This window comes from Paralichthys olivaceus, chromosome 18, assembly GCF_024713975.1.
Source record: "Paralichthys olivaceus isolate ysfri-2021 chromosome 18, ASM2471397v2, whole genome shotgun sequence".
In the NCBI taxonomy this organism is placed as follows: domain Eukaryota; kingdom Metazoa; phylum Chordata; class Actinopteri; order Pleuronectiformes; family Paralichthyidae; genus Paralichthys; species Paralichthys olivaceus.
Window position 1 is genome coordinate 6,619,592 of NC_091110.1, and position 27,558 is coordinate 6,647,149.

At 41.5% G+C, this 27,558-nt stretch overlaps 1 protein-coding gene across 12 annotated transcripts in view; it reads right to left on the reverse strand.

Annotated features, from left to right (window-relative positions):
* Positions 1–2,930: 2,930 nt before the first annotated feature.
* The window catches only part of dab2ipb (DAB2 interacting protein b), a 161,928-nt gene continuing 137,300 nt past the window's right edge, over positions 2,931–27,558 (reverse strand). For 9 of the 12 annotated variants that reach the window (XM_069513398.1, XM_069513397.1, XM_069513400.1 and 6 more), the window contains 10 exons: positions 21,458–21,602; positions 19,722–19,866; positions 18,849–19,085; positions 18,548–18,749; positions 17,771–17,958; positions 14,979–15,852; positions 12,789–12,926; positions 8,766–8,968; positions 7,979–8,066; positions 6,101–6,414 (listed from right to left, as the gene is read on the reverse strand). In XM_069513398.1, coding sequence (XP_069369499.1) covers positions 6,247–6,414; positions 7,979–8,066; positions 8,766–8,968; positions 12,789–12,926; positions 14,979–15,852; positions 17,771–17,958; positions 18,548–18,749; positions 18,849–19,085; positions 19,722–19,866; positions 21,458–21,602 — 2,388 coding nt within the window. In that variant the 3' untranslated portion in view covers positions 6,101–6,246. Of the gene's footprint in view, positions 6,415–7,978; positions 8,067–8,765; positions 8,969–12,788; positions 12,927–14,978; positions 15,853–17,770; positions 17,959–18,547; positions 18,750–18,848; positions 19,086–19,721; positions 19,867–21,457; positions 21,603–27,558 lie in introns of all 12 variants that reach the window. The other 3 variants (XM_020082204.2, XM_069513402.1, XM_069513399.1) reach the window with 3 other exon arrangements.

Sequence of the window (27,558 nt, forward strand, 5' to 3'; positions counted from 1 at the left end):
AGAGGGCGCTGTTGCTTCAAATTATATTCACTACAGGTACAGTTCAAATATTAATGTTCAGTGTTTGTTTCTCAGATTACTCACTTGTCACATCCTGACTAAGAATTATTCGTGCTGTGTTACAAACAAAGACTGTAAATAAAGATAGACAACGCATCTCCACTTCCACACTTAGAATTGAAGCCAAAATATCCAGGATACGAACGCTGCCATCTTGCGCAGTTGGAGTCAGAGTCCAGCCCATTAGTGATCGTGGTATCGAGGTCCAGTCAATAATGAGTAAGTCTCATCTGTCAATCAGGACGTTTCAGCCTGTTTTTATCAAATCAAATACGTGATTAAAACCAACACTTGAATATAAGAACTACTTAAACTAACAGACACTGTCTCTGAGAACATTTTGTTTGACGTGTACCAACCTGGAGGAGGAGGAGGCAGGACTGAAGATGTTTTGGGAAGCTGTCATGTCGTCCATCTTTATTTAAAGTCACACTGAAGCTGCTGCAGAGTGGGCAGCTGTTTAACTCAACTCTACATGTACATTTTTAACTGCAGCATAATAACATGGAGTAGATTCATTAGGTTACTAAGAGTCATGAATCATTGTGAATGAAATGTATCGACTGCAAAATGAATAAATAAAATTCATTTTGCTCTTTAAACTGAAGTTGTGAGTGTGTTGTTGTGGACGCATTGGAGCAATTCACACAAAGCCTTCACATGCATGAATCTCTAAACTGTGTACGTACAGTAAAGAGTCCTACCTCAGTGATTTTCCCCTATGGGCAGCATTTGTCACATCATTAGGTGACACTGTAACACAATGGCAGCCCTGTTGGCAGGTTGTGGTATTTACAGTCTTCAACAAGGCTGATAGATGAGCCTGAAATAGCTTCTTTTTCATGTTTTAAGACCTCAGTCATGTTTCGCAGCACAACCATCTGCCAATGTTTCCTCGACCTTCTGTCGCAGAGGCTGCCGACACCACTTAACGCTGCAGCTCCACTGTCTGTAGGTTTCATTGGGTTTTTGGTTCTGGTCTTTGCCTGGTGCTTAAACAGCAGAGACACCAACCTATGTATCAAGATTTAAAGGTAATATATATATATTACCTTTAAATCTTGAGCCAATTAATTTATCAAAGTACAGGCTGGAAATTAAAAAAATACAGCATGAGAATATCAAGAGTAACTGAGCATTGAATGACTATTGCAGCCATTAATGTGACAAAATAAAAAGGTTGCAGTGGTGGAGAAATAACCAAGACAAATTTGTAATTCTATATTATAAACTTTACATATAAACTTCCTTCAGTCTAAACTTTTTTTTTTGTATCTAATGTGAAGTAGTGGCCAAATTTCACTATAAACTAGCACATGCAAAGATACAGTGCAACAGCCACAAACATGACTTGGTTTTTAATATCACTTGCACAACCCCATTTAGCAACATAAGCTAATCGTAGCCAACAAAAGCCACTGGCCATTCCAGACCAAATAAGGTGAACTGACGTTTGTTTTATGTTGTATGGATTCAATGTTTTTTGTATGTGCACACATCACTCACACTGCTAGCACAGCTGTCTGGGTATATTTGGGGTTCAGCATCTTGCTCAAGGACACTTGCACATGTTCAATGCCGATCGAGCAGATGACCATATGGTTAGTGGACAACCCACTCTATTACCTGAGCCACAGCTGCAACAAATATATGTTACATAAAGTTGTCATGGAGCAACTTGCCTCAAATTAATGGAATCACAAAAATTGAGGCCAGAATTCAAAAGGGCACTAAAAGCATTAAAAGTTTAGCCCGATGTGTTTGGGTATTTTAATCTTCAATAAACATCATGCTTTAGAAGATCAGAAACTCAAATGAAGATTCTCCCTTAAAGTACAGTTTACAATGTAATTATTTAGTTGCATTAGATCACTTAAAAGAAATGTGTCACCTACCAGCACACCCACGCCCCCGCCATTTGTTGTTCTTCTTTGCTCGGTTTATTGGCAGGTGGCAACCCACCGCCATCTTCTATGCTGGTGCACTATTGCACAATGTTGTCAATGTGTGGAGTGGACGATTACAAAAACTATTTGAAATTTCTGGTACCTGGTAACATCATTTCTCTCTCTCTCTCTCTCTCACTATATATATATATATATATATATTTCTGTATATATAAATAAATAAATGAAGTGCTTATTTATCCATAAAAAAGATTTTCAAAGCACACATTTATTGCTTTGATCTTTCCATTTGGAGAAGTGCAATTGAAGTACACACTCAGTGGCTGTTGCTGCGCACTTGGCAGGAAATTGTCTCGGCCATCAAGTGGCTTGTGTTTTCTTGCCTTTGATACTTCGGAGTGATGGGTGGAGGAGATTATTGAAGAGTGGACCGCCTGTAGTTGCTTGTTTTATTAGCCTGATCTCCTAAATGCAAGTCTTAAGCCAAGTGGAACAGGCTCCCTGGGGCAAACAAGTTAGTGAGCCTCACAGGGAGCAATTAACAGCACAGGAGCTTTTTCCTTTTAAAATACACACGACACTGTTGTTAACGAGGTCCTCTTTCCTCATTTGATCACGTACCGTTGTGAGAGTACAATAGGAATCATTTCTTTGCAGCAATCTGAGACATTTTCGCTGCCATTTTTGTTGTTAGGGCCATTTCAGGCTTTCTCCCAACTGCGGGTGAATAACAATCAGGCAGTATGTAGGTCAGGCTCTCTGAAAAGTATAGTCCCTCCGTCATACCCTCCTCTCTGCCTTTGGATCTGAGCATATGTTCTCTCTCGCTGCTCGTCATCCATCTAGACCTGCCTGAGTATTTAATGAACACGTGACTCGTCTCACTCTCAAGCCTCGTATACACAGTCGTGTCGTGATTAAGTGTCAGGGTGAGCGATGCAGAGAGACACAGGAGGACAAGACTTTAAAATAGCTAAATAAAACTTTAATAGGTCTAATTGCGAATGTACATAAATTGCACAGCCACATTTTGTCAACACAAATTTCTCTGTACATTATTGTTTTGTCACCGTCGTCAAAGGAAGCAGAATCCAGCAAATACTTTATACTTTCAACATACTTACAAAAGTATTTTCTACAAGATAATAGAAAACATACAACATCTTTTACTTTATTTATAGCTTTATATTTCTGATTGATATTTTGCCAGACCGGCTGAAGTGTGTGAAGCGCGAGCTTGTGGTTTTCTGACTCATAAAACAGAACTTAGGTGGAAACATGGATAAGGGATCCGATGGCAGAGAAGTCATATGAGAAACCAAACATTAGAGTGGGTCTTTTACTTTGTGGAGATGTGCTGATGACATTTTTATTATAGTACACTGCAGTTTAAAGCAAGTCTATGAAACTTTAACTGAACCAACACCACTTCTGAATGCTATCCATTCCTGTCATTCTAATCCATGCCACTGTCTTAGGTGCGAATAAACAGTAAAAACTACAGCTTTCACTACTGATACACAGAGCAGCCATCTTGTTTTTCCTAAGTCGTTGGTGGTGACTCAAAATTTCAGGACATGTGGCAACTTCCCACTCGGGGGTCTGTAATTCTGAAAGAAGATTTGCACTCCACTAAAGCAGCTGCTAAAAACAGAGCTAAAGAGCAGCACAACCTTAGTATCAACTGTGGGAGAGGAATGTGTCAGTTCTTCTGTCAAAAGTAACATAATCTTGCTTTAATCTCTGCAGTTGTACAATATTATTTTGGGACTGGATGTCAGTGAGATATGAGGAGGAAAAAAGTCCTGTATGATTTTTCTTTGTTTGTTTCTTCTCAAACAGGAAAAGCTGTAAATAGTTCTCTTTATCAGATACAACGGTCTGTGATTGAGCTTTATCAAAAATCCCTTTCTATGGGTTTGAACTGTGTTTTTTTTTTTTTTTAAACACCTGAAACAGGCGTTGTGCTAAAAACAGACAAATCTAATTATAAACACCAACCACTGAACGTAAAAGTGCATAGAGCCAGACTGACGAGAAGTACAGGATTGTGCTTGTGAATCTCATCCCGACTGGACTCGGCTCGGCCTAAAAAACCAACGAGGCGACTTCCCGAGAGTCGAACCCCTAAATAATCTTTATTTTTTGGCTAATGATATTAAACTCTACATACAAAAAAACCAATAGCTTTAAACAGGGAGAACACTGAAAGGTTAAACTGTATAGTTCTACCCAATGAGGACAGATGACCGACTGAGCTAATCTGTATTTACAATATCCATAATGATACAGCAGAGTTTGAACACAAGATACATTTACAAAAAGCTCTGTTAACATTAGGTAAAAATAATGTGGGCATTTTATTTACACATTCCCAGGCTGTCCTGCCTCTTCATACACTCATCGATCATATGTTCACTAAATATGTCTGCAGCAAACCATTCATCACCACCACCTTCCGCTTGGCAAATAAAAAAAAAAAGAAAAGTATGGTGATAATGATGCAACTGTTGGCGCTAGAGCGAGGATGAAGCATGCAGAGCCTCACACCTGATGCATATATTCTGTTACAGGTAAGAAAACTCGATACAAAAATATACAAAATAAAGACGCCGAGATGCGGTGGCGCAATGACAAGAGAGATCGGAAGGACTGCAACCGCACGTTAAGACCGACTGTGAGTCTTCACATTCAGAAGAGTTTGGGGGTGGTGAGAGAGGGCGGAGGTGAGGAAGGAAAAGAGAGAGAGGATGATGCCACTAGGATTAAAAGAGTCACAGTATGGATGCAGCATACTTCATTACCACTGATAAACAAAGCAGTTAAGAGGGGAAATGTTGCAGGAGGCCATTGTAACAATGACTCACCAGTCCAGTGTATAGTATGAGTGAGTGCGTGGGAACACGTCTCTCAATAGCTCTTGTGCTACTAAAGGAAGGAGACCACAACCCAAATCACCACCTGGGTTTAACCGACCTGCGTCTTTAGAGCAGTGACGAGCACAGCACGAGGAACCGATCGCTACGGCCGGAGCTGTACGGACATTTCTCTGAGGTGTAGCGCATAAACTGTGCGTAAAGGGCGAAGTATCATGGGTAATTTGGAGTGCGAATCAGTCGCCGATGCTGATCGCTGCTCCGCGTGGTCTCCTCCTCCAGGGCTCGAAAGCACGCTACACACTACAGTCTTTCATCGTCACAGAAGAAAAATAAAACTCCTAAATAAAGGGCTGCTTTTATATTTGAGGTTATCAAATATAGGTTCATGTGTGTATACTCTATAGAAGAAAAAAATGCATACATCTATATTAAATTTCATCAATATAGTATCACATAGAATTTTTCTTTAGTGTTCATTATACATTTACGTGTGTACAATTTATCTTTCCACAGTATTTACGTTGTGCCTTTTTTTTGCAGAAATAGAGGAGCTGCGGGAGGAAGTCGAGGTGTGTTCCTTACTTAAGGCGTTTCATGTACCAATAGCCTTTCACAAAGTGCACTACATGGGGGATGGAGGGGCGGGACACAGGGGCAAGGAGCAGGAACACACCCGAGGAGTGAGGAGGGAAATAAAGAGACTAAAAATATCTATTATTCTTTAAATTTCTATTTGGTTCTTTATAAAGAGTGACTCTAGAATAAAGCACTAGAGAGTAATCCTCTCAAGAAAACTAAATAATCCATAAACCTCAATGCCTGTTACTGTATATAAGTACGTCCACTTGGTCGTCGAGAGGGAGCAGAATAAAGAAAGAGAAAGAGAGGAGGAGAGGAGGGTTGCTAGGGCAACCGTGTCTAGCGGCCATCACTCCGTGTGGTTATATAGTGGTTTGTCCCAGGCGTAGCGAGGGTTGGAATTTGTCCGAGCGACCGCACACATCCGCCGGCAAAGTGTGAGACTGATGGACAGCTTTTGAGTTCCGTATGTACAAGCTCCGCTCCGTCTCCCCTGGCCGCCCCCCCTCGTCACGAAGGCCGTCTGGTGATCCTGTTTCCTTTGATGATCTGTCCATCACGCTGCAGCCCCGCCTCTTATGGCTGGCCCCTCAGAGCGATGACCTCACCCCCCCACACGCCATGTCCGAAAAGTGGAAATGTCCTCTAAAAAATACTGTCTGCTTTTTTTAAAAACACACACACACGCCCACCTTCGCAAGTCTTTCAAATGGGCATGCATCCATGCACGCACAGCGGCGTCCTGTCGTTGAATGACTGTACACTCGCAGGCACTCAATACACACTCTGAGGGTTGGGGGGGGGGGCAGATAGCGGTCCGTCTAGCAGTTGCTGCTGTTCCTGAACTCTCCGTTCTCGGTGATCTGCAGTTTGGTGGGGTTGGTGGGGGAGATGCCGTTGCGGGTCTGCATGCTGTAGCGTTCCTTCAGTTGGGTCAGAGCGCTCATCAGACGGGCGTTGGCTGCGTCCAGCGACGCTATACGCTTCTCCTGCAAAACACATGCACAGAAATACAGTGAGAGGAGAAACATAGTATCGAGCCTCTAAAAAGACCTGGATCTCAATCTGGAGACAGGCCACAATGATCTGTTCCTCCTCAGGAGATTTAACATTTCTGAATTCTTACGCTCAACACGTTTTACTTTATCGGGGGCCTTGTTCATTAAACCCCTGAACAGAACAAACTTACTGTAAACAGCTTACCAAGGAGATTATGTTTTCACCCCTGTCTGTTTGTTTGTTGGTTGATTTGTTTCTTGGAAGAAAGATTAGACGAAAACAACTGAGCAGAAACTTGATGGAAGGATGTGGTATGGGTGAGAGAAAACCTTTTTCACTTTTTTTAACAATGTTTTTCAACATTTTCACCAATTTCCCACAAAAGAATCCATTAATCTTAATGAAAAAAACAGGCAAATTAAAGCAACTGATGTTTGTGTGGAATGTGCTGTGGCTTGATTGAATTTAAGGGGACTTTTGGGCTGTGGCAGAGGTTGTTCCAGTCTTCTGGAATGATTCCATGAGTAGGTGTGTGTTGGTCATTAACACACTTTTGTGGAAATTTTCATTAACCAAATTTTTTTTTCTACTGAATTTAATTTATTATACCAAAATATATTTTTTAAATGTTTTTTTTAAACTGATATGGTGAACAGAATATTCAGTACTGACTTTCATATTTGTTGTAACATTCACAATCAGACTACTTTATTCAGATTAAGTTAAAACTATTAAATCAAGCAATACTGAATTTCATTTGTAATAACTGATACTACATTTTTGCCCCTAATAAATTAGTATGATGGTAAAACTGTAAAACTGATTGACGGAGGCTGGGCTGAAGCACAGATAACGAGCTTTTTATTTTCCTTATCTCTGCCTGTTTACTGAGACAGACATCTTGTTGCTTTACTGTGCTGCGTTTGTTTGCAAACCCATTAGTTACAGCGTGAAGGAGATTAATCATCTATGTATGTTAGTGTCTGGTTCTTTTTTCTACAAGCTGCAGCATAGTTTAATTGTTTTCAGTTCTGTTGTCAAATCACTACAAAGATACAAATGTATGCATACCTGTGTATATCTGTGTGTGTTTGTCGTGCATATCATGTACTTTTTTAATATAAAGAGGAAATAGGATCTGAAGACATCTGTAACAAAGTCCATACTTGGAATTGATTACATTGAATCTAAATAAAGCTGCACTGAGGAAGTACAAACACAATTTTACATGAATAACAGCCACCGTGGATTAAAGACGAGCTCCATGTTGACAGAAAAATAGATGAGAGATTTGTAAATGTATGTTTTATAAGAGAGAGTGAGAGGAAGCTGAGAATTTCTGCTCAGCCATTCAGGCTTGTCAATGCCAGAGCGGAGACGGCCATGAATTAAACATGTCTTTGTGTTTCAGTGACCCTTTGTCTCCTCAAGCAGAAGACACGAGTGACAGCACACACAAATTTGAAAGACAAAGACGAGAACCATATGCAATCTGCAGAGTGTGCAACGGAAAAATGTCCTGTCAGTCGACGCATCGCGGAAGGGCAGACTGACCTGTGCGTCGATGATTTTCTGTTTGGAGTCTACGACTGCCTGCATGTCGGAATGATCCTTCTTCAGCTCCTCTTCCACAGACATTAACCTGGAGTAAGATCAAGCAGAGTCAGTGATACAGGGCTAATGGGAATAAAGGCTACATCCATATGATAACACTGTCATTCATTTCATTCAAACTGAAACAATCTCAGTCCACACAAGAGTTTTGGAACGTATCACTGTTCATACTAACACGCCTGAAAATGTATATCATGTGACCACTCACGTACAATCGGCACACATGCTGGTGTAAACAGGAAGCATTTGGTTGATAGTTGCAGAATTGCACCAAACTTTCATCTCAAACACATGTACCCAGTTCTATCATTGTAAAATACAGAATGTAACTGCACAACTGCTGTAGGTAAAGGCAACAGGGTCTGTAATACTTGTAATTGTATTTCCATGCTGCATTCTACACTGGTCGTTGAGGCTGATTCCAGTTGCTTTCTTTTCAAAGCGACCATTTGATAGGAACCTGTCCAATCAGTGAAGTCTACGTCGTGACCAAAAAGACCCAACCAGCAAGTGATTGTCAGTTCATACGTCATAGTTTCCAAATATCTTTGCTCGCCGAGAAGAAGCTGGAGTTTTCAAACTATAATGGCCTTTCCAAAGTTCTCCATTTTAGTGGCTCTTAACCTGCGGAGTAGTGTGGATGGCAGGCGTATCCTTAGTAACGTAAACGTTGTAGCATACATCTCAGAACAGCTGCATTCCAAACAAAGAGTCCATTCTTCCCCACCTGCTGATGATGCCCTTCATCTGCAGGTCCTTGTCGTCCTGCTGTCGGCGCAGGCGCTCCTCCGACTCCTCCAGCCTGGCCTGGTACTCCATCAGCACCTTCTGGGCCTGCTCGTCCTGACCCTTCAGCCGGGCCTCGTACTCCTCCAGCTTCTGCACCGACGCCCGCAGCTTCTCCTGCAGCACCGCGATCTCCTGCTGGTACTGAAAAGAAGCAGGGAGACGAAGAGAGAAAAGAAAAATCATGAGCGCCGTTGTCATTACCATTTTGATAATCATCATCATCATCATCGTCAAGCCTATCAGCAGGCTGCCCTTCTTCATTACCATAGCTGACAAGAACCAAAAAAAAGAAATCCCTCAATCAGGTCAGAGATAACGTCCCCATCATTTCTGTTCTGAATAGAGACGGCCTCGGTCTCTGGGAATCACACAGTTCATTTGTCAGCATTTCTTATGACAGCACTCAACCAGTATGGCTGCTGTAAAACTTAACTCTGCTTAAATGGCTCAGAACCCAATGATCTGTTCGGAGGTTAAATAAAAAATAAAAAAATAAAATGAAAGAAAGAAAAGAAAGGAAGTTTAGAATGAAGAAAGGCACGAATGAGTGAAGGGGAGGGAGGGATGGAAGCAGTTGGAGTCTAGTGTGTGAAATGAGCTCTGAAAATCTCTTCTTGACCTCTCGCTCGACCACAGGGAGGCTTCTGCAGTAGCTGTCTTAAAGCGAGGGGGAAATGAGAGGACGAATCAAATGTTAATGGCATTTATTAATAAAAAAATATTTTAACAGTACCAGTTTGACTATTATATAATATAATATTATAAACTACTATATATTACTACTATATATGCTTATAATAATACAATATATATATAAATAAACCAGTTTTCTTGAAACTCCTTCCAATAGTTAAGACTTTAATTTAAATGTCAGCGGGTGTCAACCTCATGATGGCATTAAAGGAGAGATCAGGGAACCAGCACAGTTATAAGCCTCATCCTCTGGGTAACATGAATGTTTACATGTGTGTCTTCATGGCAGTCCATATAAAATATTTTGATATTTAAGTTTGGACCATGGACTGATCTTAAAGATGGTCGACGTGACGGCTCCCCAAAAGTGAAGCCAAATCATCATGATCGGCACCTAGTGGCTGGTCATAAAACTCCCCTCCTCCATGTTAATGGATGGATGGAAAGTGGAAGTGGAGATGTGTTGTCCATCTTTAAACACAGTCTATGGTCTGGACCAAAGACTCTCACCAGCTACACTGCCAATGTGGTTGAATAGTCTTATTAGATCATTATGCTTTGGCATAGTACGGTCATTTATTGAATACTTGTCTCTTGGAATTGCAACGATCAATTTGACCAAAAGTCTCCTTTATTTTGGTGAAAATGAAAAGAAACATTTTAATCAATATTATCCATTTGTCACAGCATTTTTAGCCTAAACTAACACGAAACAAAAATCAAAATGACTATCTTATCTGTATATTATGCTTAATTATTCATCACTGCTGAAGAACACTGTGAAAGACAAACAATCAGAGCACCCTGAACAATGGGATCCAATTACACACAGTGAGGAAGCTGCTGGGATCATTTATCTTTCCCTGTCACCTTGTTTATGTCACTCTGCTGCCTACCACTGGGACATTCTTATACCTTCCCCCCACTCCTCCCAGGAGGAAGAGTGACCTCACATTGTTCCTTCTTATCGTCTTTACTCTTCTCTCCATCTCTAATATCCCACAGATCTTGTCACTAGGTCCCCTGAGACTGAAGGACATCTACTGTATCTGTAACTGCCTTTGTTCTGACCCTTGGTCCCTGCTCTGCTCTCCTTCAGATGCACAACACATCGTAGTCTGCACGATGCCACTGTCTCACCCCGTGTCCTCAACATAGGTGACCAAACAACTATAACAAATATATTTTGGACAATATAAATGTTTGTGGATATTATCATAAGCTTCTTTGTCACTTAGTTTTTTAAAATCAATGTTGTAGCTATAAAACAAATAATTAATGGAATATGCAGATGGAGAAAAACAATCTAAACAATAGATAACAGGAAAAAGAGCAATGCATGATTGTCAATAAAAATCTGAAAGCTAATTCTCCCATCATTCGTATTAACTACAATACATATTTTTTATTATGTATTAATAATTATGTAATTAATAATCTGAGTTACTGATCTTTTTCCCATTAAAACATAATGCCAGTAGTTTAAACAATTAAAAATGTTGTGTAATCTTTGAGAAAAGTAACAATCATCTTCAGCTTTGTGAAGAATTAGACGTAAAAATAGAAAATTCAAAGCACAAAATTGTGTTTCATATAATGCAATTAAACACTTTAACTGAAAACGTCAGTATTCAAGTGGAAATTTCAGGCATTTTATGCTGACAATATAAAATTTTTGACTGATTTATGAGTATTCATATTTTGTCCTGATGCCTGAAGAAGACTAATGTGTACCTTCATTTGTAATAGATCACTGAATGTACGCTGTGTATATATAAATTAATTTGGATATTTTAAATGCCTCCAGTGCCGTCATGTATTGTTGAGACCGTATCTAAGCTGCTGATTTCCAATCCTCCTCTTGTTGCTGCTCGGCTATTTTAAGGTGGCCGGGGCTTCTTTTGGTGAGACTGAGGTTATTGCCTTCTTTGGTTGCTCTCGCTGCCTGGGCGGCTGGCTTCCATCAAGCATGAGCTACGTTAGGATGACAGGTTTGTGTTCATTACGGATGGAGGAAAAAAAACACGGGCAGCCAATAAAAGCAAGGAAGCGAAGCTGAGGGTGAATATTTGCAGATGATGCTGAGAAGAGAAGCAGTGAACGTAAGCAGAGGAAGCAGCAAAGAGCTTGTTCTCTCTCTCTGTTTCTCACACACAGAAGATGCAAAGCACACACACAAGCTCAGACACGTCTGTGTGGATGTGCTGCATGTGCATACACACAAACACACACACCTGCTTTGGGTAATTACAAATGTTCAAATATAGGAAGAGGGGCAGAAAGGGGGGGTTTAGTATGTTTTCAAGTAAAAGGCTCCAAAAGTAAGAAGTGAGCTTAAGTAACAGGGTTAAAGGGATAGTTCGCCGAATGCAGTGAATGCAGAATTTGTTTTTCATTTTCTGTAACATTGTGAGACATATCTATCTCAGAAAAAATCTATCTCAGGATCTTGATAAAAACAAAACGTGGCAAGTTTGGGACTGATATTTTTGTGTGTGCAATTTGATACAATAAAAATGTGAATGAAGTGAATTTGAATGTGTTTCATAAGGGGACTGTTGGGTATTGTCCGAGGTATCTGCTATACTGAGTCACAAGCCAGTTTTTACTCATTCCAGCTCTCCAATTAATATTAACTTGTACAGTTTTGGAGTTTGGTTGAATCTAAAACAACAATTCGTAGTCATCTCCTTAGTCTGTGGCATCTTTCACAATTCTCAGAATTGTGCACCACCAAATGATTCATCGAGATAATAATCAGCAGGTTGCTAAAAGTCCTGGTGGTGATATTTAATCCTGCCTGCTATATTTAGCCTCACAATTACGTCCCCTGTTATAACTGCTTTCTACCATTATTGCCGTCGCTATGACTTTCCATCTGCTGATAGCCACAGTTCGCTGCTGGCAGTGAAAACACCCACGAAACATCACTGAGGAGCCAATTTCAGGGAAATTAGAGATTATGTTGTTATAGGGTCACATGCAGAGCACTATCCTATTTACCTCAATGCACATATTATAACTTTAAGTAATAATAAGGTTTTGTTTCACCGTGCCTACTTCTAATGGACCTCAGGGAGGGCAGAGCTGGGATAGATACAGCAGATAATTAAGAGTGTTTTAAGGGAAAGGGGGTGTATGAGGGAGCTAATGAGAGGTAAAGAAAGGAAGGACAGTTCAGTTGAAGCATCATGGCTGTAGGTCAGGGTGGTCTGTGAAGAGGAGGCATTGGTAAAAAGGTCAAGAGTTGGACGAGGAGGCAGGTTACCTTCTCCACCTGAGTCAGATCCTCTCTGTTTCTCAGTGACTCGGGCTCCATCCGCTCATGGTCTAAATACTGCACATTCATATTCAATAGCCAGGCTGCTGTGCGGTCCAGCGCACTTGGGTTCACAGGGGAGGGGGCCTATAGTGAAACCAACATAACACATACACACACACACAAACACACACACACACACACACACATACACATACATGAGCTGAGTGCAAGTGACGGGAGGGGGCAGGGGGAGCAGGGGGAGCAGGGGGAGGCAGGTTGCAACAACAATAGCACAGAAACAACAGAAATCCGCTTGAAATGCACCAACTCTTCAGGACTGAAAGCAGCAGGTGGGATGGATAACACACTCCTGTCGTCAAGCTCACACATGCAGGGCAGCACAGCACACACTTTGAAGCCCCTATTTATGAGTGTATGTGAGTGTGCGTGCACGAAACCAGCCTGGAGGCAGAGACTAGCAGCTAAGGTGTGTTTGTGTGTGTGTGTGTTTCTACCGGCCTCATCTCTGATGGATGGTCTTTTACAGTGCATGAGTGGAGATGTAGGATGGTTTCATAACTCACCACTAATTTGCATTAAAGGCTTTCGAAAAGGTCCAAATATCCAAATGTTAAAACGGCAAATGGATAAAATAAATGAAACTTTACGTCGGCCTACACATGAATGAAACTTTACAAAGATGTAGGCGTTAGTACCATGGTTACTGACTAATGATTTAATAGAGACGGATTGAATAGGATATAAAAATCCACATTAAATTATAAGCAAGATCCAGATACTTTATCAGAAGATATATGATTTTAGCTATTGTATATTTCAGCTATAACCCATAAAACCATAACTAAGAAACCAACACCATATCAAATGTGTAAAATGAAAGTGAAAGCAAAAAGGTTTAGTTTGTTGTTTGTTTTAAATGAACACAACCTTCAACAGTGAAGTGCAGTCGTGACCAAAAAATAGGAAAAATATCAGCATTCATTAATTTTACACAATTTGGTGAGAGTGGATGATAGCAGTTGTCATGGCTACAGCATTTGCAGCTCTTCTGTTGCCACTGCCAAACGCTTCTTCAGGCATGTTTCTGATACACATAACAAAGCTTGCACCTCTTTTACAGCAAAACGAGCGGGTTATTTAAAAATGGGTAAACGCACTAAAAAGAGTCAGTTGACTCAGTTCCCATTGACAGTCGAGGAGTTTGCCCTGCTGATTTAATCCATTCCCACTGCAAAAAAAGATGTTGGGTTTTTTGACCACTGGAAAAGACTCTTTTGAGACTTGCTAATTTTGGTTGATGCTGGATAGTATCAGCAAAAAAGCCACAATGATCACAGTAATAAAGGATTAAAACATTTTATTTTGTTTCCTATTTTTTATATTTATGCTCGTACAAAACACACCACAGCAAATTCCTTGTATGTGTAAACCTACTTGGCAATAAAACCAGATTCTGATTCATCCCCGCAGGGAGGGTCCCGCAACTCAAAATCTGGGACTCGGTGCCCTGAACATACAAATTAAATGAGGGTGTGGTACCCTGCTGTGGATTGTTCCACAGGGAGGAGACCCAGGCGAGATGGAGACATGCAGATGCCCTCTCCTTCAGCCTGTCGCCAAGGGCAACCATTGACCAGTTTTTTAATTACAACCTTGTAGTCCTGACCTGCCAATACCAAACACTGAGCAGCTAAGTTGTAGAGGAGAATGCTGATTTAAAATAGAAACCTCCCACTTTGACCACACACACTAACAGACATTCTGTATCAATACACTGACACAGTCATGTACCGGATCTGTTCATAACCACGAGGGTCTAGTTTTTCTGTTGCCACGCTGGCACAGATATCACTCGTTAATTAGAATGATAATTGTGCCTCCACCACCCTTATTCTCAGCCCATTAACTTAACCAGTAAAACAGTGGTGAAGCGGTGAGCTGCCTGTATGCAAATTACTGTCATTACATGCACAATGTGCAGCACCAAGTCCGCCCACACAGACTGTCCTCAACATGCTATGAGACAAATGGGCACTTTGTACGAGATACTTTTTCTATCAGTGAAATTTCAGGTGATTACACAGACTGAGGCAGCTATAGTCGACTGTCTGGAATCATAAATACCAGCTTTAATAAATGTGAAGTTAAAGATATGTAGTGGTCTGAGCCCCGTACCTGTTTGTGCTGAGCCCTCTGCTTGGTCTCAGGACTGTCACCTTTGGAAGAAGAGGACTGCTGTCGTAACCGAGCGCCACTGCCGGGCCAGTCGGGGGACGAAGTCATCATGCTGCCAGAGGAGGGCCGGGGGTATGCGCTGTTGAGCAGATTTGGTGGGGTGCGGCCCCGAGTGATGCTCTGAGGCGGGGGCTGGTCTATCCTCCGCTGTGGGCCAGCGCTGTTCTGTCTGGGGATGGTGGGCTGGTGCTGCATTTCCGTGAGGGATAGTTGTCTGCGGTTGAACTCGCCCGAACGCCTGGCGTACTCCTCCCCGCTGCTCCCCCCACCTCCACCGCCACCATGGTTCAAGAAGGCATGTTTTCCTCCTGGGGGTCCCTCCTCGTTGTTGCTGTGGGAACTGACAGAACTGTGGCACTCGGAGCCTGAGTCGGTCATTCCGCGTGGGGAGACGGGCATGCAAGCCATCTGGTAAACTGGATTCTGGAAGGACAGGGGGGCTAGCAGTTGGGCGGGTCGACCTGGGGTGCTTTCTGTGCCTGGGGTGGTGGGGGTCTGGCCTGGCCTTCTCAAAGTGGGACCTCCAAGGATGTTGCCTTGTGGGACTCTGGCTGACCAGCCACCACCAGAGCCTGGGCCTTCACCCAAAGCATCTGAGGTACAAGGACCTAGGCCACCTTCCAGACTGCGTGGGTCCTGGAGATCCACCATGGACAGACTTTTGCTGCCATTGGCCATGCCCAGGTCCGGCTCGTTGGTCTCGGAGTAACTTGAGCTGCGTGCTGGGGAGGGCTGGATCCCTGAGCTCCGTGTCACAAAGAATAGGTCCTTATTTTCTGGGGTTGGGGAGGGTAACCTGGTAAAATCAACCAATCTAAAAAGACAAAAGGGATCCAGATTAAACTCTCAGCCAATCACTGTTTGATCACTTGTTGACATGATAATGGAAACTTGAAAAAAATCTTGCAAAAAATCACAATGGCATGGCCAGTAGGGGCAGCTGCTGACTTCGGCGTTATCTCAGTAACATGATGAGAGATTGTCTGCTCTGCCGGCAATGTACATTCTAAGATGAATGTTCGGTTATCTGTTCCGTTATTTACGCAGGGAGCACAATGTTCTTATTATCATACGCTGGTGGTACTGAGGTGGTTAGAGATTATTTTACTCAGATGTCTCTGGCGCTAATGGCCCTTTAATTAACATGCTAGCGGGAAATGTAGTTGGGCAGATGAGGTGGAAAGCAGAGAAACTATGTGGCTAATATTTCATACATATTGCAGAGCTATATGCCACTGTAGTTTCTACATGCTTGGAAAGGGAATGGGGGGAAGTACGGGGTATTCAGTTGCTTACTATTTGCAACTTTACTACTAGATGCCACTAAATCCTACACACTTTACCTTTAAAGGAAAGAAATCATAGTCATCTTTACTCCCTGTTTCCCAAATGTGTGATCTTATCAGATAATGTCTTTGTCACATCACGCTCATCCCATCCCTCCATTCCATTACCCTTCTCTCGTTTAACTTCTTTCTACTCTTCCCTTCTGCTCAATTTCTCCTTTTTCTTTCTCCTACTTTGCATGTCACTGGTTAGTGGGAGAGAAGTGATTAAGTCAGTATGGTGAGCTCATTCGAATGCTGTTTCAGTTCTGCAGCTTGCTGATGAGGACACTCACACACACAGGTCAATATGTGAGCAAACAGTGGCTGTGATAAAGTAAAGCAGGTCGGCTCTGACATCGGGTCACATGGGGACATTACCTAATTATTTCAATTGATCCCGGCCCCCTGATGAGCATAATGATGCCAGCTGTCTGACTGCCTTCCTGTTTCTCTTGTCTCATCTTCCTCTTTCACGCAGCACGTTCTCTCCTACCTGAGACTTTCTCAGACTTATTATTATTCATATCTTTCTCCTCCTTTGGGTCTGTGTGCCTTTATGTTAATCTTTCTAAGTTTCACCTTGTTACTGTTCTGCCAGGGAGTATGAGGACAAGTGATAAGTGAGATAAAGGTGCCATCCCGAGTGTGTATTCGTCCGCGGGGGAGTAAACGAGTTTTCATCTGGCAAACAAGAACAGGTCGCCTAACGAACACGAACTCTGCAGCAAAACTGGTTGGTGGTGCAGGAAAAGAACAACGGGTGTAAAGTATCAGTATTGACTTTACAACTAAGGAGGGTCTTAATCTTTTCTGCAATTAGCTAATCGCTACATCACCAGCGATCAAATATGCCCAGAGCCGCCTGCAGACGTAAGAAGTAGCAGCAAAAGCTGAAAGCAGAAAGTGGGACAGGGATTTATTTGCAACAGATGCTCCATGAACAGGTAAGCTGTTCCAAGGGCTTCCAAATTTATATAATTTTGAGAATAATGGCAAAATATCTATAAATCTTCACAGCTGCTTTATCGTCTTTAGAGGACATTTTAAGGCCATTTTGTTTTTTCGCTGGATAAACAAGGACTAATATTTTGCACATACATAGTCAAAAATGACTGCTGAGTTTAAATTTAGGTTAAATTTATATTTACTTATATGTATACTTTAAAGTACAATATCACCAATGTCAACAGCAGCAGCACCAATACACTGTACATCAGCTGCTGATTTAACGTGTCCCCCGATCCGCTTCAAGATTTAATGGGCTCTACCCTGACTCAAAACACATCCTTCCACTAAGTGTCATGGTAATACATCCAGAGTTTTGCATAATCTTGCTGCTTAACAAACCAACAAACAGTGGGGATTTCTTTGTGAGTATTAGCTGAGTACTTGAATATTTCTTACCCTGACAGTTCATTGTCTATGACCATCTTCTGCAGACCAGTGGAGATGCTACAGCTGGCCTCGGCGGGCGGCGAGCCCATGTGCTCCGAGGACTGCCCGGGTGTCACCTGGACACTTGACGGGTTGGACAGAGCTGTGTTCACCTCTCGCAGGATCCTGGGCAGAGGACCCAGCTTCGATGCCGCACTCTGAAGAGAGACACACGATCGACTGTCAGCCAAATTAAATATAAACTCTGGACCACTTCAGTCGGAGCATTAATTGGATTTGATACAAGTGTTATTTTGATTGCATTTCACATTTGCATAAGTTATTTCCCCTACACCACGCAATCAACTCTCTTATTCAGAAAACACACTAAATAATAAAGTAGGCTGGCTTGTGTGATTGACTAGAGTGTCAAGCAGAGTCGCTGTGATTTCTGAATTATTGAAAGATAAGGTTTAGGATAAGTAGCTGCTCTACGAGGAAAAAAACAAAACAAGAATCTGCCCTTTATCTAATAATCGCCAGCTTCCTATCTGCTACTGAAACTAATGTAGATGTCCTGGTAAATCCATTAATAATATGCATCACCCAGTTTCTGAGGCTTCGCAGTGCTCTCACTGTTTATGTAATGCAGCAATAAATGTAAGATAAACATCCTAATGTGGTTAAGCATGATTCAAATCCTGTTCAACCTGATTATGAAGAGAAAAGCTTTGGATCTACTTGTTGGATCCTTTAGGAAATTTTATATCTGTGCATCTCCATTATGAAGTGTGTCATCTCGAGTACCTGGTCCATCTGAGAAACCACCTCAGACAGGAGGGAGTGCAGTGTGGACAGTTCCCTGCCGAGGTCGATGTACCCCTCAAAGCCGGCCGTGTTGGAGATCGTCTCAGGATTTGAGATCTCGAGCAAAAAGCGCTGCATGTTGGTCCACTCGTGCTCCAGGAACTGGTTCATGAAGGACATGTACTCTTCCTTGTTACCAAATCTGATGTCACGGGAAGAGGAAACACAAACAGAGTAATGTAGAAGTATCATAAAAACCCACACTTCTTTACAAGAAAGCTAAGCGCGGGTCTAAACTCACTTGGTGAAGTTGGCCAGGTTTTGGGTGACTTTGGCGATGAGCGTGAGCGTGCGTGCCGTGCGGTCATCGGGATACTCCTGCATCAGGTTGAAAAGTGACGGGGACATGATGGCTGGACACAGAAACCGCAGGAACAAAGATGCGCTGATCAGACGCTCGCTGATGTCCGGTCGACCCCGGTTGCTGCATTCCTGTCGCCACGATGCAAAGACCTCTTTCAGTTCTCGAGGAAAGACACTGTGGGGAATAAAGACAGGCCAGAAATGTATCTATGAGATGATTAAATCTTATTGAAGGTTTATAGTCATAATGGATAACATAAAACACAAAAAAGCGCCGGTAAAGATGATAATATTGGAGATATGATGTACAATTATTTACCAGAGGCACCACATTTCTGTGAGTGAACCCCAGAAGTGTAAAATAGCAATTCCTTATAACATCATTAATCATTAAACCCAACCTGAATCGAGGTTAAGTAGCAGAACGTTTATGGATGTGTGGCTGATTGAATTAATCAATTAAAAAAACAATTAAATGAAAGTCGACAGACAGAATTTCCCTGTCAACATATGAATGCTGCCTCCTCAGACAGGCTACAGCAAAAAGTTAAGGCTCTAATTAATACATATACACATACATATTAGTTTGAATTCAAACTTGTCCCTTGCTACATTTTGTCAAAGCGGCTTTTGGGAGCATTTCCTCAAACCATAATTTAGGAACAGATGATATGTGCTCTTTGGAGCTTTGTGAAGGATTCTACACTTGATAAAGCAGGAAGGGCATTATTAATGGCGAAGTCCAGATACTGTCGAGGGCTACACGACCCATTTCACAATTCCACTACAGTAATGGAATTCCATGTCTCACCAGTACGAGTTGATGATTTTGCAGAAGGCCAGCTCACAGCACATCTTCAGGTTGCTCTGGTGTTCTGGGAGGTCACCTGACGAGCACTTGGATGGATCCACCTCACAGTTCTCGTCTGACTCGTACAGAGCCTTGATGAACTCGCCTGAAAACAAAGACAGAAAGAGAAGGAGAGGTAAGAGAAGAAGGAACATGTGGGCTTTGGTAGATCAATTTCCTTTAAGTATCTATGAGACACAAACAGAACTAATACGGTTCTTTTCTGTGATTCTGTGATTTGAAGTGGTTTGAAGCTGAGCTGGAACAAAGGAACAATGTGACTTCTAAAGTGAAGTTGTGATTGTCATCCACAGTCTGTAGTCGGGCCAAAATAGAAGCGAATAAAAGGAAGATATTGTTTTAGAGCAGATCATTCTCTAGTTTGACCTTTGATAACAAACACAAAAAGCTGAAATAGATCCAGAAGCTTCCTGTTCGACAAACACTCACAAAAACAGTGGAACGAAATGACTGCATTATTTTTATTTCCTCCTTTCAGGTAAAAGACCCATCGTTACTGCTACAATCTCAGTGAGTGAAAAACCTGTAAAGAAGGTCCTGCTTTATTTCCTTATTCCACTCTAATCAATATCATTGAAAAGGGGGAACAGCAGCTTCTTTTGTCCCCAGTGCTCTAAAGATAAAGCTTGGCCGTCCTTGTTATGCCCCAGTCGCAGTTTCAATGATTCCAATAGTTTAGCCAAAAGTCAAACAACAGAAACTCCAGGCATGCATAATTCCCTAGCCCTCAATAATTCTCTCAGTAAAGGCAGCATTTCTAGTAGAAACGACTGTGCCACACACACACACACACACACACACACACAGAGAACAATATAAACACACACAGAGCATTAATATTAGCAGCGTACAGGTGGTGAGTGCCAGGAAGGATGTGTGCCGTTCGGAGATTAAACCACCGCTGTGTACATTTCTGAGTCAGGCAGGGGGAAAACAGCATACGGTGCATACTGATGCTTATTGTTACGACTGCAGACGCCCAAACTCACTTGATCTAACCTTGGAGCAACTCTGTACAAGTGGGAGTGCGAGGTCAAACAGTCAGCTTGTAATGATTTTCTACAAATCTGAGCCTCAGCTCGTCACAGTCGGATAAATCCAAAATCCAAGAAGGACAGCTGCACATATTGCATTTTGTGTATTATAAAAGAATTTGGAGAAATTGCACAATCAAACAACTTTTATCTTCATAATACACAGTCATAAAGTATTAGTCACCCTAATATTGTAACTTGCAGGGTTTCTCAATTTATTCTCAGTCAAGGACCCAGGTCAAGATGGAAATTAATCCAGGGATGAATCTGGATATATTTTAATTCTGATTTTATTTCTGACTACATTTCCCCCCTGTGCTGCTGAGTCAATTTCGAATTTCTTCTACTGAGGATCCAGAAAGGATTATCTTACCATACCATTACCTAACCTAGTCTTGTCTTACCTTTTCTCAAGATTAGATTTCAACTGTTTTTGCAATTAAATATGTTTTCCTGCACATCTTATTTAAATTACTCCTTCTGAACATTGGCGTTCACACATAAAACAATACGTTTTATTAATCTAGCTTAATCCTGTCCGATATTGAGGGTGATAGCAGTTGATAGCAGTATTTTTCTGAATAGGACTCCAAGATGATGGCCTCTGCCTTCACTCCTTTTCCATATCAATGCTCGACTCACCCAGTGCGTCCTGCAGGTACTTCTGTCCCACCAGTTTGAGGTATTCCTCTATGGCCTTTGTGGCGAGCGTGTTCTCTCTGAAGATGAGGTGCTCGTTCTCCCCGCAGCGGTCCACCTCTGACATCATCAAGTCTGTGAGGAAGTCCTGCAGAAAATTAAAAAACAATTCAGCCACAGGGTCAACTTCCAGTCCTACAATCCCATGCGATTATCCACACTTAAGGTTTATGAAGATATAAAGCAGGAATTTATATGAATGACCATGAAATTTAAATGCGTTCTGGGGGGAAGTTGGTGGTAAAATCTGAGGTTTATCTGATTTGTCTTCATCCTCTCGCAACAATTGCAACATTGATAAAAACTTTCTTTCAATATTTCATTGAGCATCTTTTGCTTCAGCTTCACCTTTAAATCACAAAAATATTCTGTTATTAACCTGAAGGTAAAAACCTGAATAAGACTCTACCATGTAAAAAGAATTTTCTGATTACCTTAAACTGAATAAACAATAACTGAATCAGATATGTGGAGTATTCTGACCTTAGTCAATTTAAGTAGACATGTATTTGTCTTGACAAACAGCAGTTGCTGACACATGTCCTGGGTTTGAGTGTAGTAGAGATGAAGAAAGACATAATGTTGACATGAGTCACAATCAGACTCTGTGACATGTGTTGCACCTGCACTGTGCAAGGACACTAGGAAGATGCGTCTCTCCACACACAACACCTCGACCGTGTGACAGGTTTTCAAAACACTTTTTTATTTTATGACTAATGAACACTCAGAGAGAATCATTTCTGTCATTACAACAAAAAAGCAGGAAACTAAATAGCTCCATTCATTTCATCCTTTGAATTTGATATCTCCCATAGAGAGACGGAGAGAAACAACATTGTGTTTACGAAAAACTGTGACAGGACTTTTTCACAGAATAGCAGCAAACATTTTCTCCACTTTTATTCAAATGCCCAACAATTGATTTTGACATTTGAACAATGAGAGCATGGAAACATAAAAATGCCCACTCACACACATTTTCACACAGAATTATAGAGCTCAATAGTGTTGTTTCTGAAAGTAAAAATCCCATAAACTTTCTGAATGATTTTGATTAGCAACCAAAAATGTAATAACCATCCAAAGTATACCACAAGTTACAGATTGTGAAACCAAGTTATATGCTCCTGTCCGTGTTTTATTCACGATGTCAAGGAAAATAACTACACTACCCACAATCCTCAGGTGTAATACAGCCATTTCTAATGTATGCAGCCTGCTGTTGCCGTGTCGGCTATGAACAGATCGTGCAATCGATGTTTACCACAGAACATTTTCCTCTCTATTATACTGCAGGATGAAAATTACCACAAGGTTAAATTCAGTTTATGGAATGTGTAGTTCCTGCACTCCTAAATTAATTATATACCCGTTCAATATTGTTTTGCTCCAAATCAAATGTTTCATGGTCACAATTATGGTCAACCTGGTTCCAGGCTTATAACTCCTTTATAAGGATTTAACGAAAAGTCAGTGAAGAAAATTAATTCCTGAATCAGAGCCGTTCTAAAAGTGGGCCGTCACTGTTATGTTCTATAGCCTGGAAGCTCCACATCCCAAGATTCTTCTGAATTTATAATCACTGTACATACACATTGCTAATTTCTAATGCTTTATTACAGATGTGTTAATTCTATTGATTCAGTCTTTTGAATAAAATAATTTCCATTAAAACGATATATTACTAATCAGGGAAAGAAAAGTAACAGGCGGAGATGAGCATTGAAGCTTCCAAAATTAAAGTCTGATCGGCAGAGATGGAAATGGAGCCACCTGGGGATGAATCATCCCTCGTTTGGATCCCTTCAACAAATTTGTGGTTGAACTCTCATGCGGGTCCCCTGGCAGCTTGTTAAACCAGGGAAATCAGCGTGGCAGGAGAGAGGAAAAATGACAGATGTAAGGAGAGAAAGAGACAAGGAAGCAGAGGCGGAGTGGTGGTCTTTAAAGAACAGAGCAGGAGGCAAAAAGCGAGCAACAGAGCCTCTACAGAGCATCTGTAGCTGCTGCAGTTCAGCCTGTTATCCAGCTAATCAAAGATACACCACAGGGAGCCAATCACACACTGATGTGCATCGAAAGTAGCCTTTCTGAAGTTTTTGGGTGCATTTCTGCATATGGGTTTCTTTATACTGAAATATAATGGAATGACTAACACAGTTCCTACCAGAATTTATAGGTTTTCATGTTCTGATGTAACACAGAGGGATTTAATTTGACTTTTCTTGCCCTGATGAACATAAAAACAGCCTTTAATGTATACAATGGGATAAAAAGGATTGAATATGTAGGTAGACATCTACATCATCACTGGTGCCATCTGGTTCTAGAAGTCATGGTCAAATGGAAATGCCAAATAGTAAATGGACAGCAGTCTTATTGTCAAATTTAAGTGCTGTACAATACAGGCCACATTCATCCATTCACACACACATTCATACAGTATTTCTATGCGGTGGGCTTTTTTTAATCATACACCATACACAGGTGGCCCATCAACCTTCAAGTTAGTGGGCCACCTGAGTTACCTCCTGAGTCACATCCACCCAATAAAAACTATATGATATAGCTACATCTCTGTGGAGTTCACCGAAGTGTATACACACTGTAATATAAATAAAACTCTAGTATAAATACACCTGTATCTGGACGGTCAATGTGCTGTGGGTGAAAACCTCCAACATGAGGAAAATGGAACAACTCAGCGAAAAAAGTCAATGAAAAACACGTCGGGGGATTTCGACAAGAACATTTATCTACCACTTAAATTCCTGGGAGTGCAGTTAAATCAATGATTATTATGAAACAGACCATAAAGAAAACTGAGAGACTGTGCAAGAAGGAGACCAGTGAGAGAAGCCACCGAGAGACGAACGACAACTCGGAATTGAGTTACAAGCTTCAGAGGCTCAGATTGAACAGACTGTGCACACAGGAGCGAGCTGGGTGCTCAGCTACTGTTTGCAGCAAGGCAAATGGAGAAGTTAAGTCAGAGGAGACCAAAAGTGAGTTGCTGTTGCGCTCACAGCATATTATTCCACTTTTACACCAAAATTAGCAGGTTTATACGCAGGTTTTTTAAATGTGGTTAAACCTGTTAAAAAGCAACATGCATTTCCTTCTCACTAGAGGAGTTTGTATTTCTTTTCCCCCCTGGTGAGTCATATTTTATGTCAAGAACATGCGCCAGAAACTGAGACCTTCTCTCATCTCTGTTGCACCTTATTCCGAAGATGTTAAAAACAATAAGTCCACAAGGTCCTGGAAGTTAAATGCGCATCATTATAATGTGCAGAAAAGGTGCAGTGTCAGCGTCTGCTGCAAAAATAAAGAAGACGAAATTAGCGTGTTCGTCCAGGTGTCGGAGCAGAGCCGATAAAAACCTGTGTCTACTGCAAAGTCATTTAAGTAGGGAGTGAATGCTCATTGTGTCCATTCCCATAGCAGACACAAGCCAGATGTCAGTGGGTTTTTTGACCATTGGAAAAGGGGCTTAGGACTGGACATTATCCTAACACAGAGTCCCCCAGTATGGTTGGTGGTGGCAGCATCATGCCACAGGGACACTTCTCTCTGCGTCCGACCTGAGAGGACCTCTGAGGACAGAGTCCAAAATGAATGCAGGGATATACAAGGAAATCCTGAAGGAAAAACCTGCTGCAAGACAATGAGCCCTAGAATAAAGAGAATGCTTGACTGGTATGGATACAAAACAGCGATGTCCTGGAGTGACCCAGAGAGGAGAAACCTTAAACAGACGCTGTAAATCCTCATAGCTGTAAATAGTCCCATTCCTATTCATATCAGCAGCATTAAAGTTCAGCTTACTGGTTTGTTTATTTAATACAAAGCTGTTACATCAATTCTAAAATCGCCATATTACAATTACATTTGTCATCTTTATGATACTTTTTAATAGAATAAACTAGACAAGGAGTATACGGTTATTTATGGACCCTCGTCATTAACTCAGGGTTCATGTGTTTCTTTTTCCTTTTGGAAGAACAAGTCTCCCCAATCCTAATTGTCCCTCTAACCTCCACCCCTCTCCCTCTCTCTACCTCCTCTCCTCTCCTTCATCCTCTCTGCTGCACTCTCCTTATGTGGCCGCTGAAGCGAGGCAAATCCAGGCCTGATTAGAGAGGACGGTCGGATGAAATGAGAGGAAGAGGGAGGCAGAGAAAGAGATGGAAAACTGAGAGAGAGACATCAAACTAGAGGCAGAATAATAACTGAATGATTTCTGCTGGTGAAGGCTAAACAAACAAAATTGACCCAGCCACCTCTAAAAAATAATCTTTTACTGTGCTGGGGTAACGCATGAGCAGATTTGTGGAACCTAACAACTTACAGATATGGATTTCTGTGATAAACTTGGCAGTTAATTACCACACATGGATATAAAGAAATTAGAGCGACCATAATGGTGGATTTGCATATTTCATCTCTGACTATTGACTATTTTTCACTGAATACCATATGTTCTACAGATTGATTTCTTACCTCCCCGGTGGCAGTCGGTTCTCATTTCAGCAGCTGCTAAAATAGACTTGTCACCACTCGCCATTTTTTAAAATCAAAATTGTGTTTACAGCATGCTCATGCAGCTGCAAGAGGGACCATTACAAAATGTCTAAATGTAGCTACATAAATGTATTATTACTTACTTATTAATTACTATATTATTTATAGCAGCAGTTTGAGATAAACGCTAATGTCAGCATGTTGATATAGTCACAATAACACCAACAAGCTGTTTAGCAGGTAGATGCTAATAAATGGCTCAGTTTAGCACTAGTGTTGTAGTGCTAATATTACAGTCTCATGCAAGTCCAGGACTTCACTGTTCCATCCCTGACAAATTCCCATATATTGCATTTTTTAAATATAACTTATTGTAATCAATAAATCAAATCAAAAAGACTAAACCTGACCAGGTAGAAGTAAACACAATGTGTAACCTGGGTTAACAGGAATGTCAATGTATACAACTACAGATTTCCATGGAACTTGGTTGAAGAATGGGACGTGGGCCAAGAAAGAAGTCATTATATTTTGGCACAGATCCGGACAGAGAAGCAGATCCAGGAAGCTTCTTTTATCACTTTCTTTAAGATTGCCAATTGGGATGTTTTTTGACATTTTCACCAATTTCCCAGGGGATAATTCTTGGATCTTGATGCAAAAATATATAAACGTATTTAGGGAACTGATATCTATGAGTGTGTGCAATTTGGTGCAGGTTGATTGAATTTAAGGGGGCTGCTGGGCCTTGGCGAAGGTCTACTAAGTGCTTTATTGCTCATAAAGTATGGGACAAATGGAAATTTCAAATAAATGGTTGACGCTAGAGAAAAAGTAATGGGATCACCAAAATCAGCTTAATTCAGCCCTTGGGGACCATGACATGCTAACTCTACAGCCATGTTGCTGATGTGGCTAAAACCTTGGAAGCTGAATCTGTGTTATCATCTGGCAGTTTTATTTTTCCTGTCATAATTTACATCGTTCGAATAACGGTCTAGACATCATGTTTAAATATGTAGGAATGATAGAAAGAAGAATAAAAAGTATAGCACGCTTTAGAAAATGATCGGTAATGCTAAGTATGTGTGAGATTTGTTGTAATAAGCTGACTCATGGAGGAGCACCAGTGTCATAGAAGTCTGAACAATCACGTCTTAAAAAGAGACTGGAGCTCGCTGCGTTTCCTTCCCATCATCCTTCAGCCTTTTTTCTCCGATTCCCTTGATCCCGCAGTCGCCCCCTCCCTCTGCCCCAGCGCTAATAAGGAGAAGTAGAACACTCTCTGTATCGCTGCCACATCTCATCAGCCAAACCATGCTTCAAAAAAAAACTGTAACGCCCCCCCCCACCAACACACAGAGAGAGGAGGGTGATATGAAGATAGGGTTGGGGCGCAGGGTAAGAGGGTACATCATGGCTGATCAGATCTAATAAATAGCAGGGAGCGGCCCTGCTGAAAAAGATTAAGTTCCCTGTAGATGGGGGTTGCTTGCCAGTAAAAACTCATAAAGTCC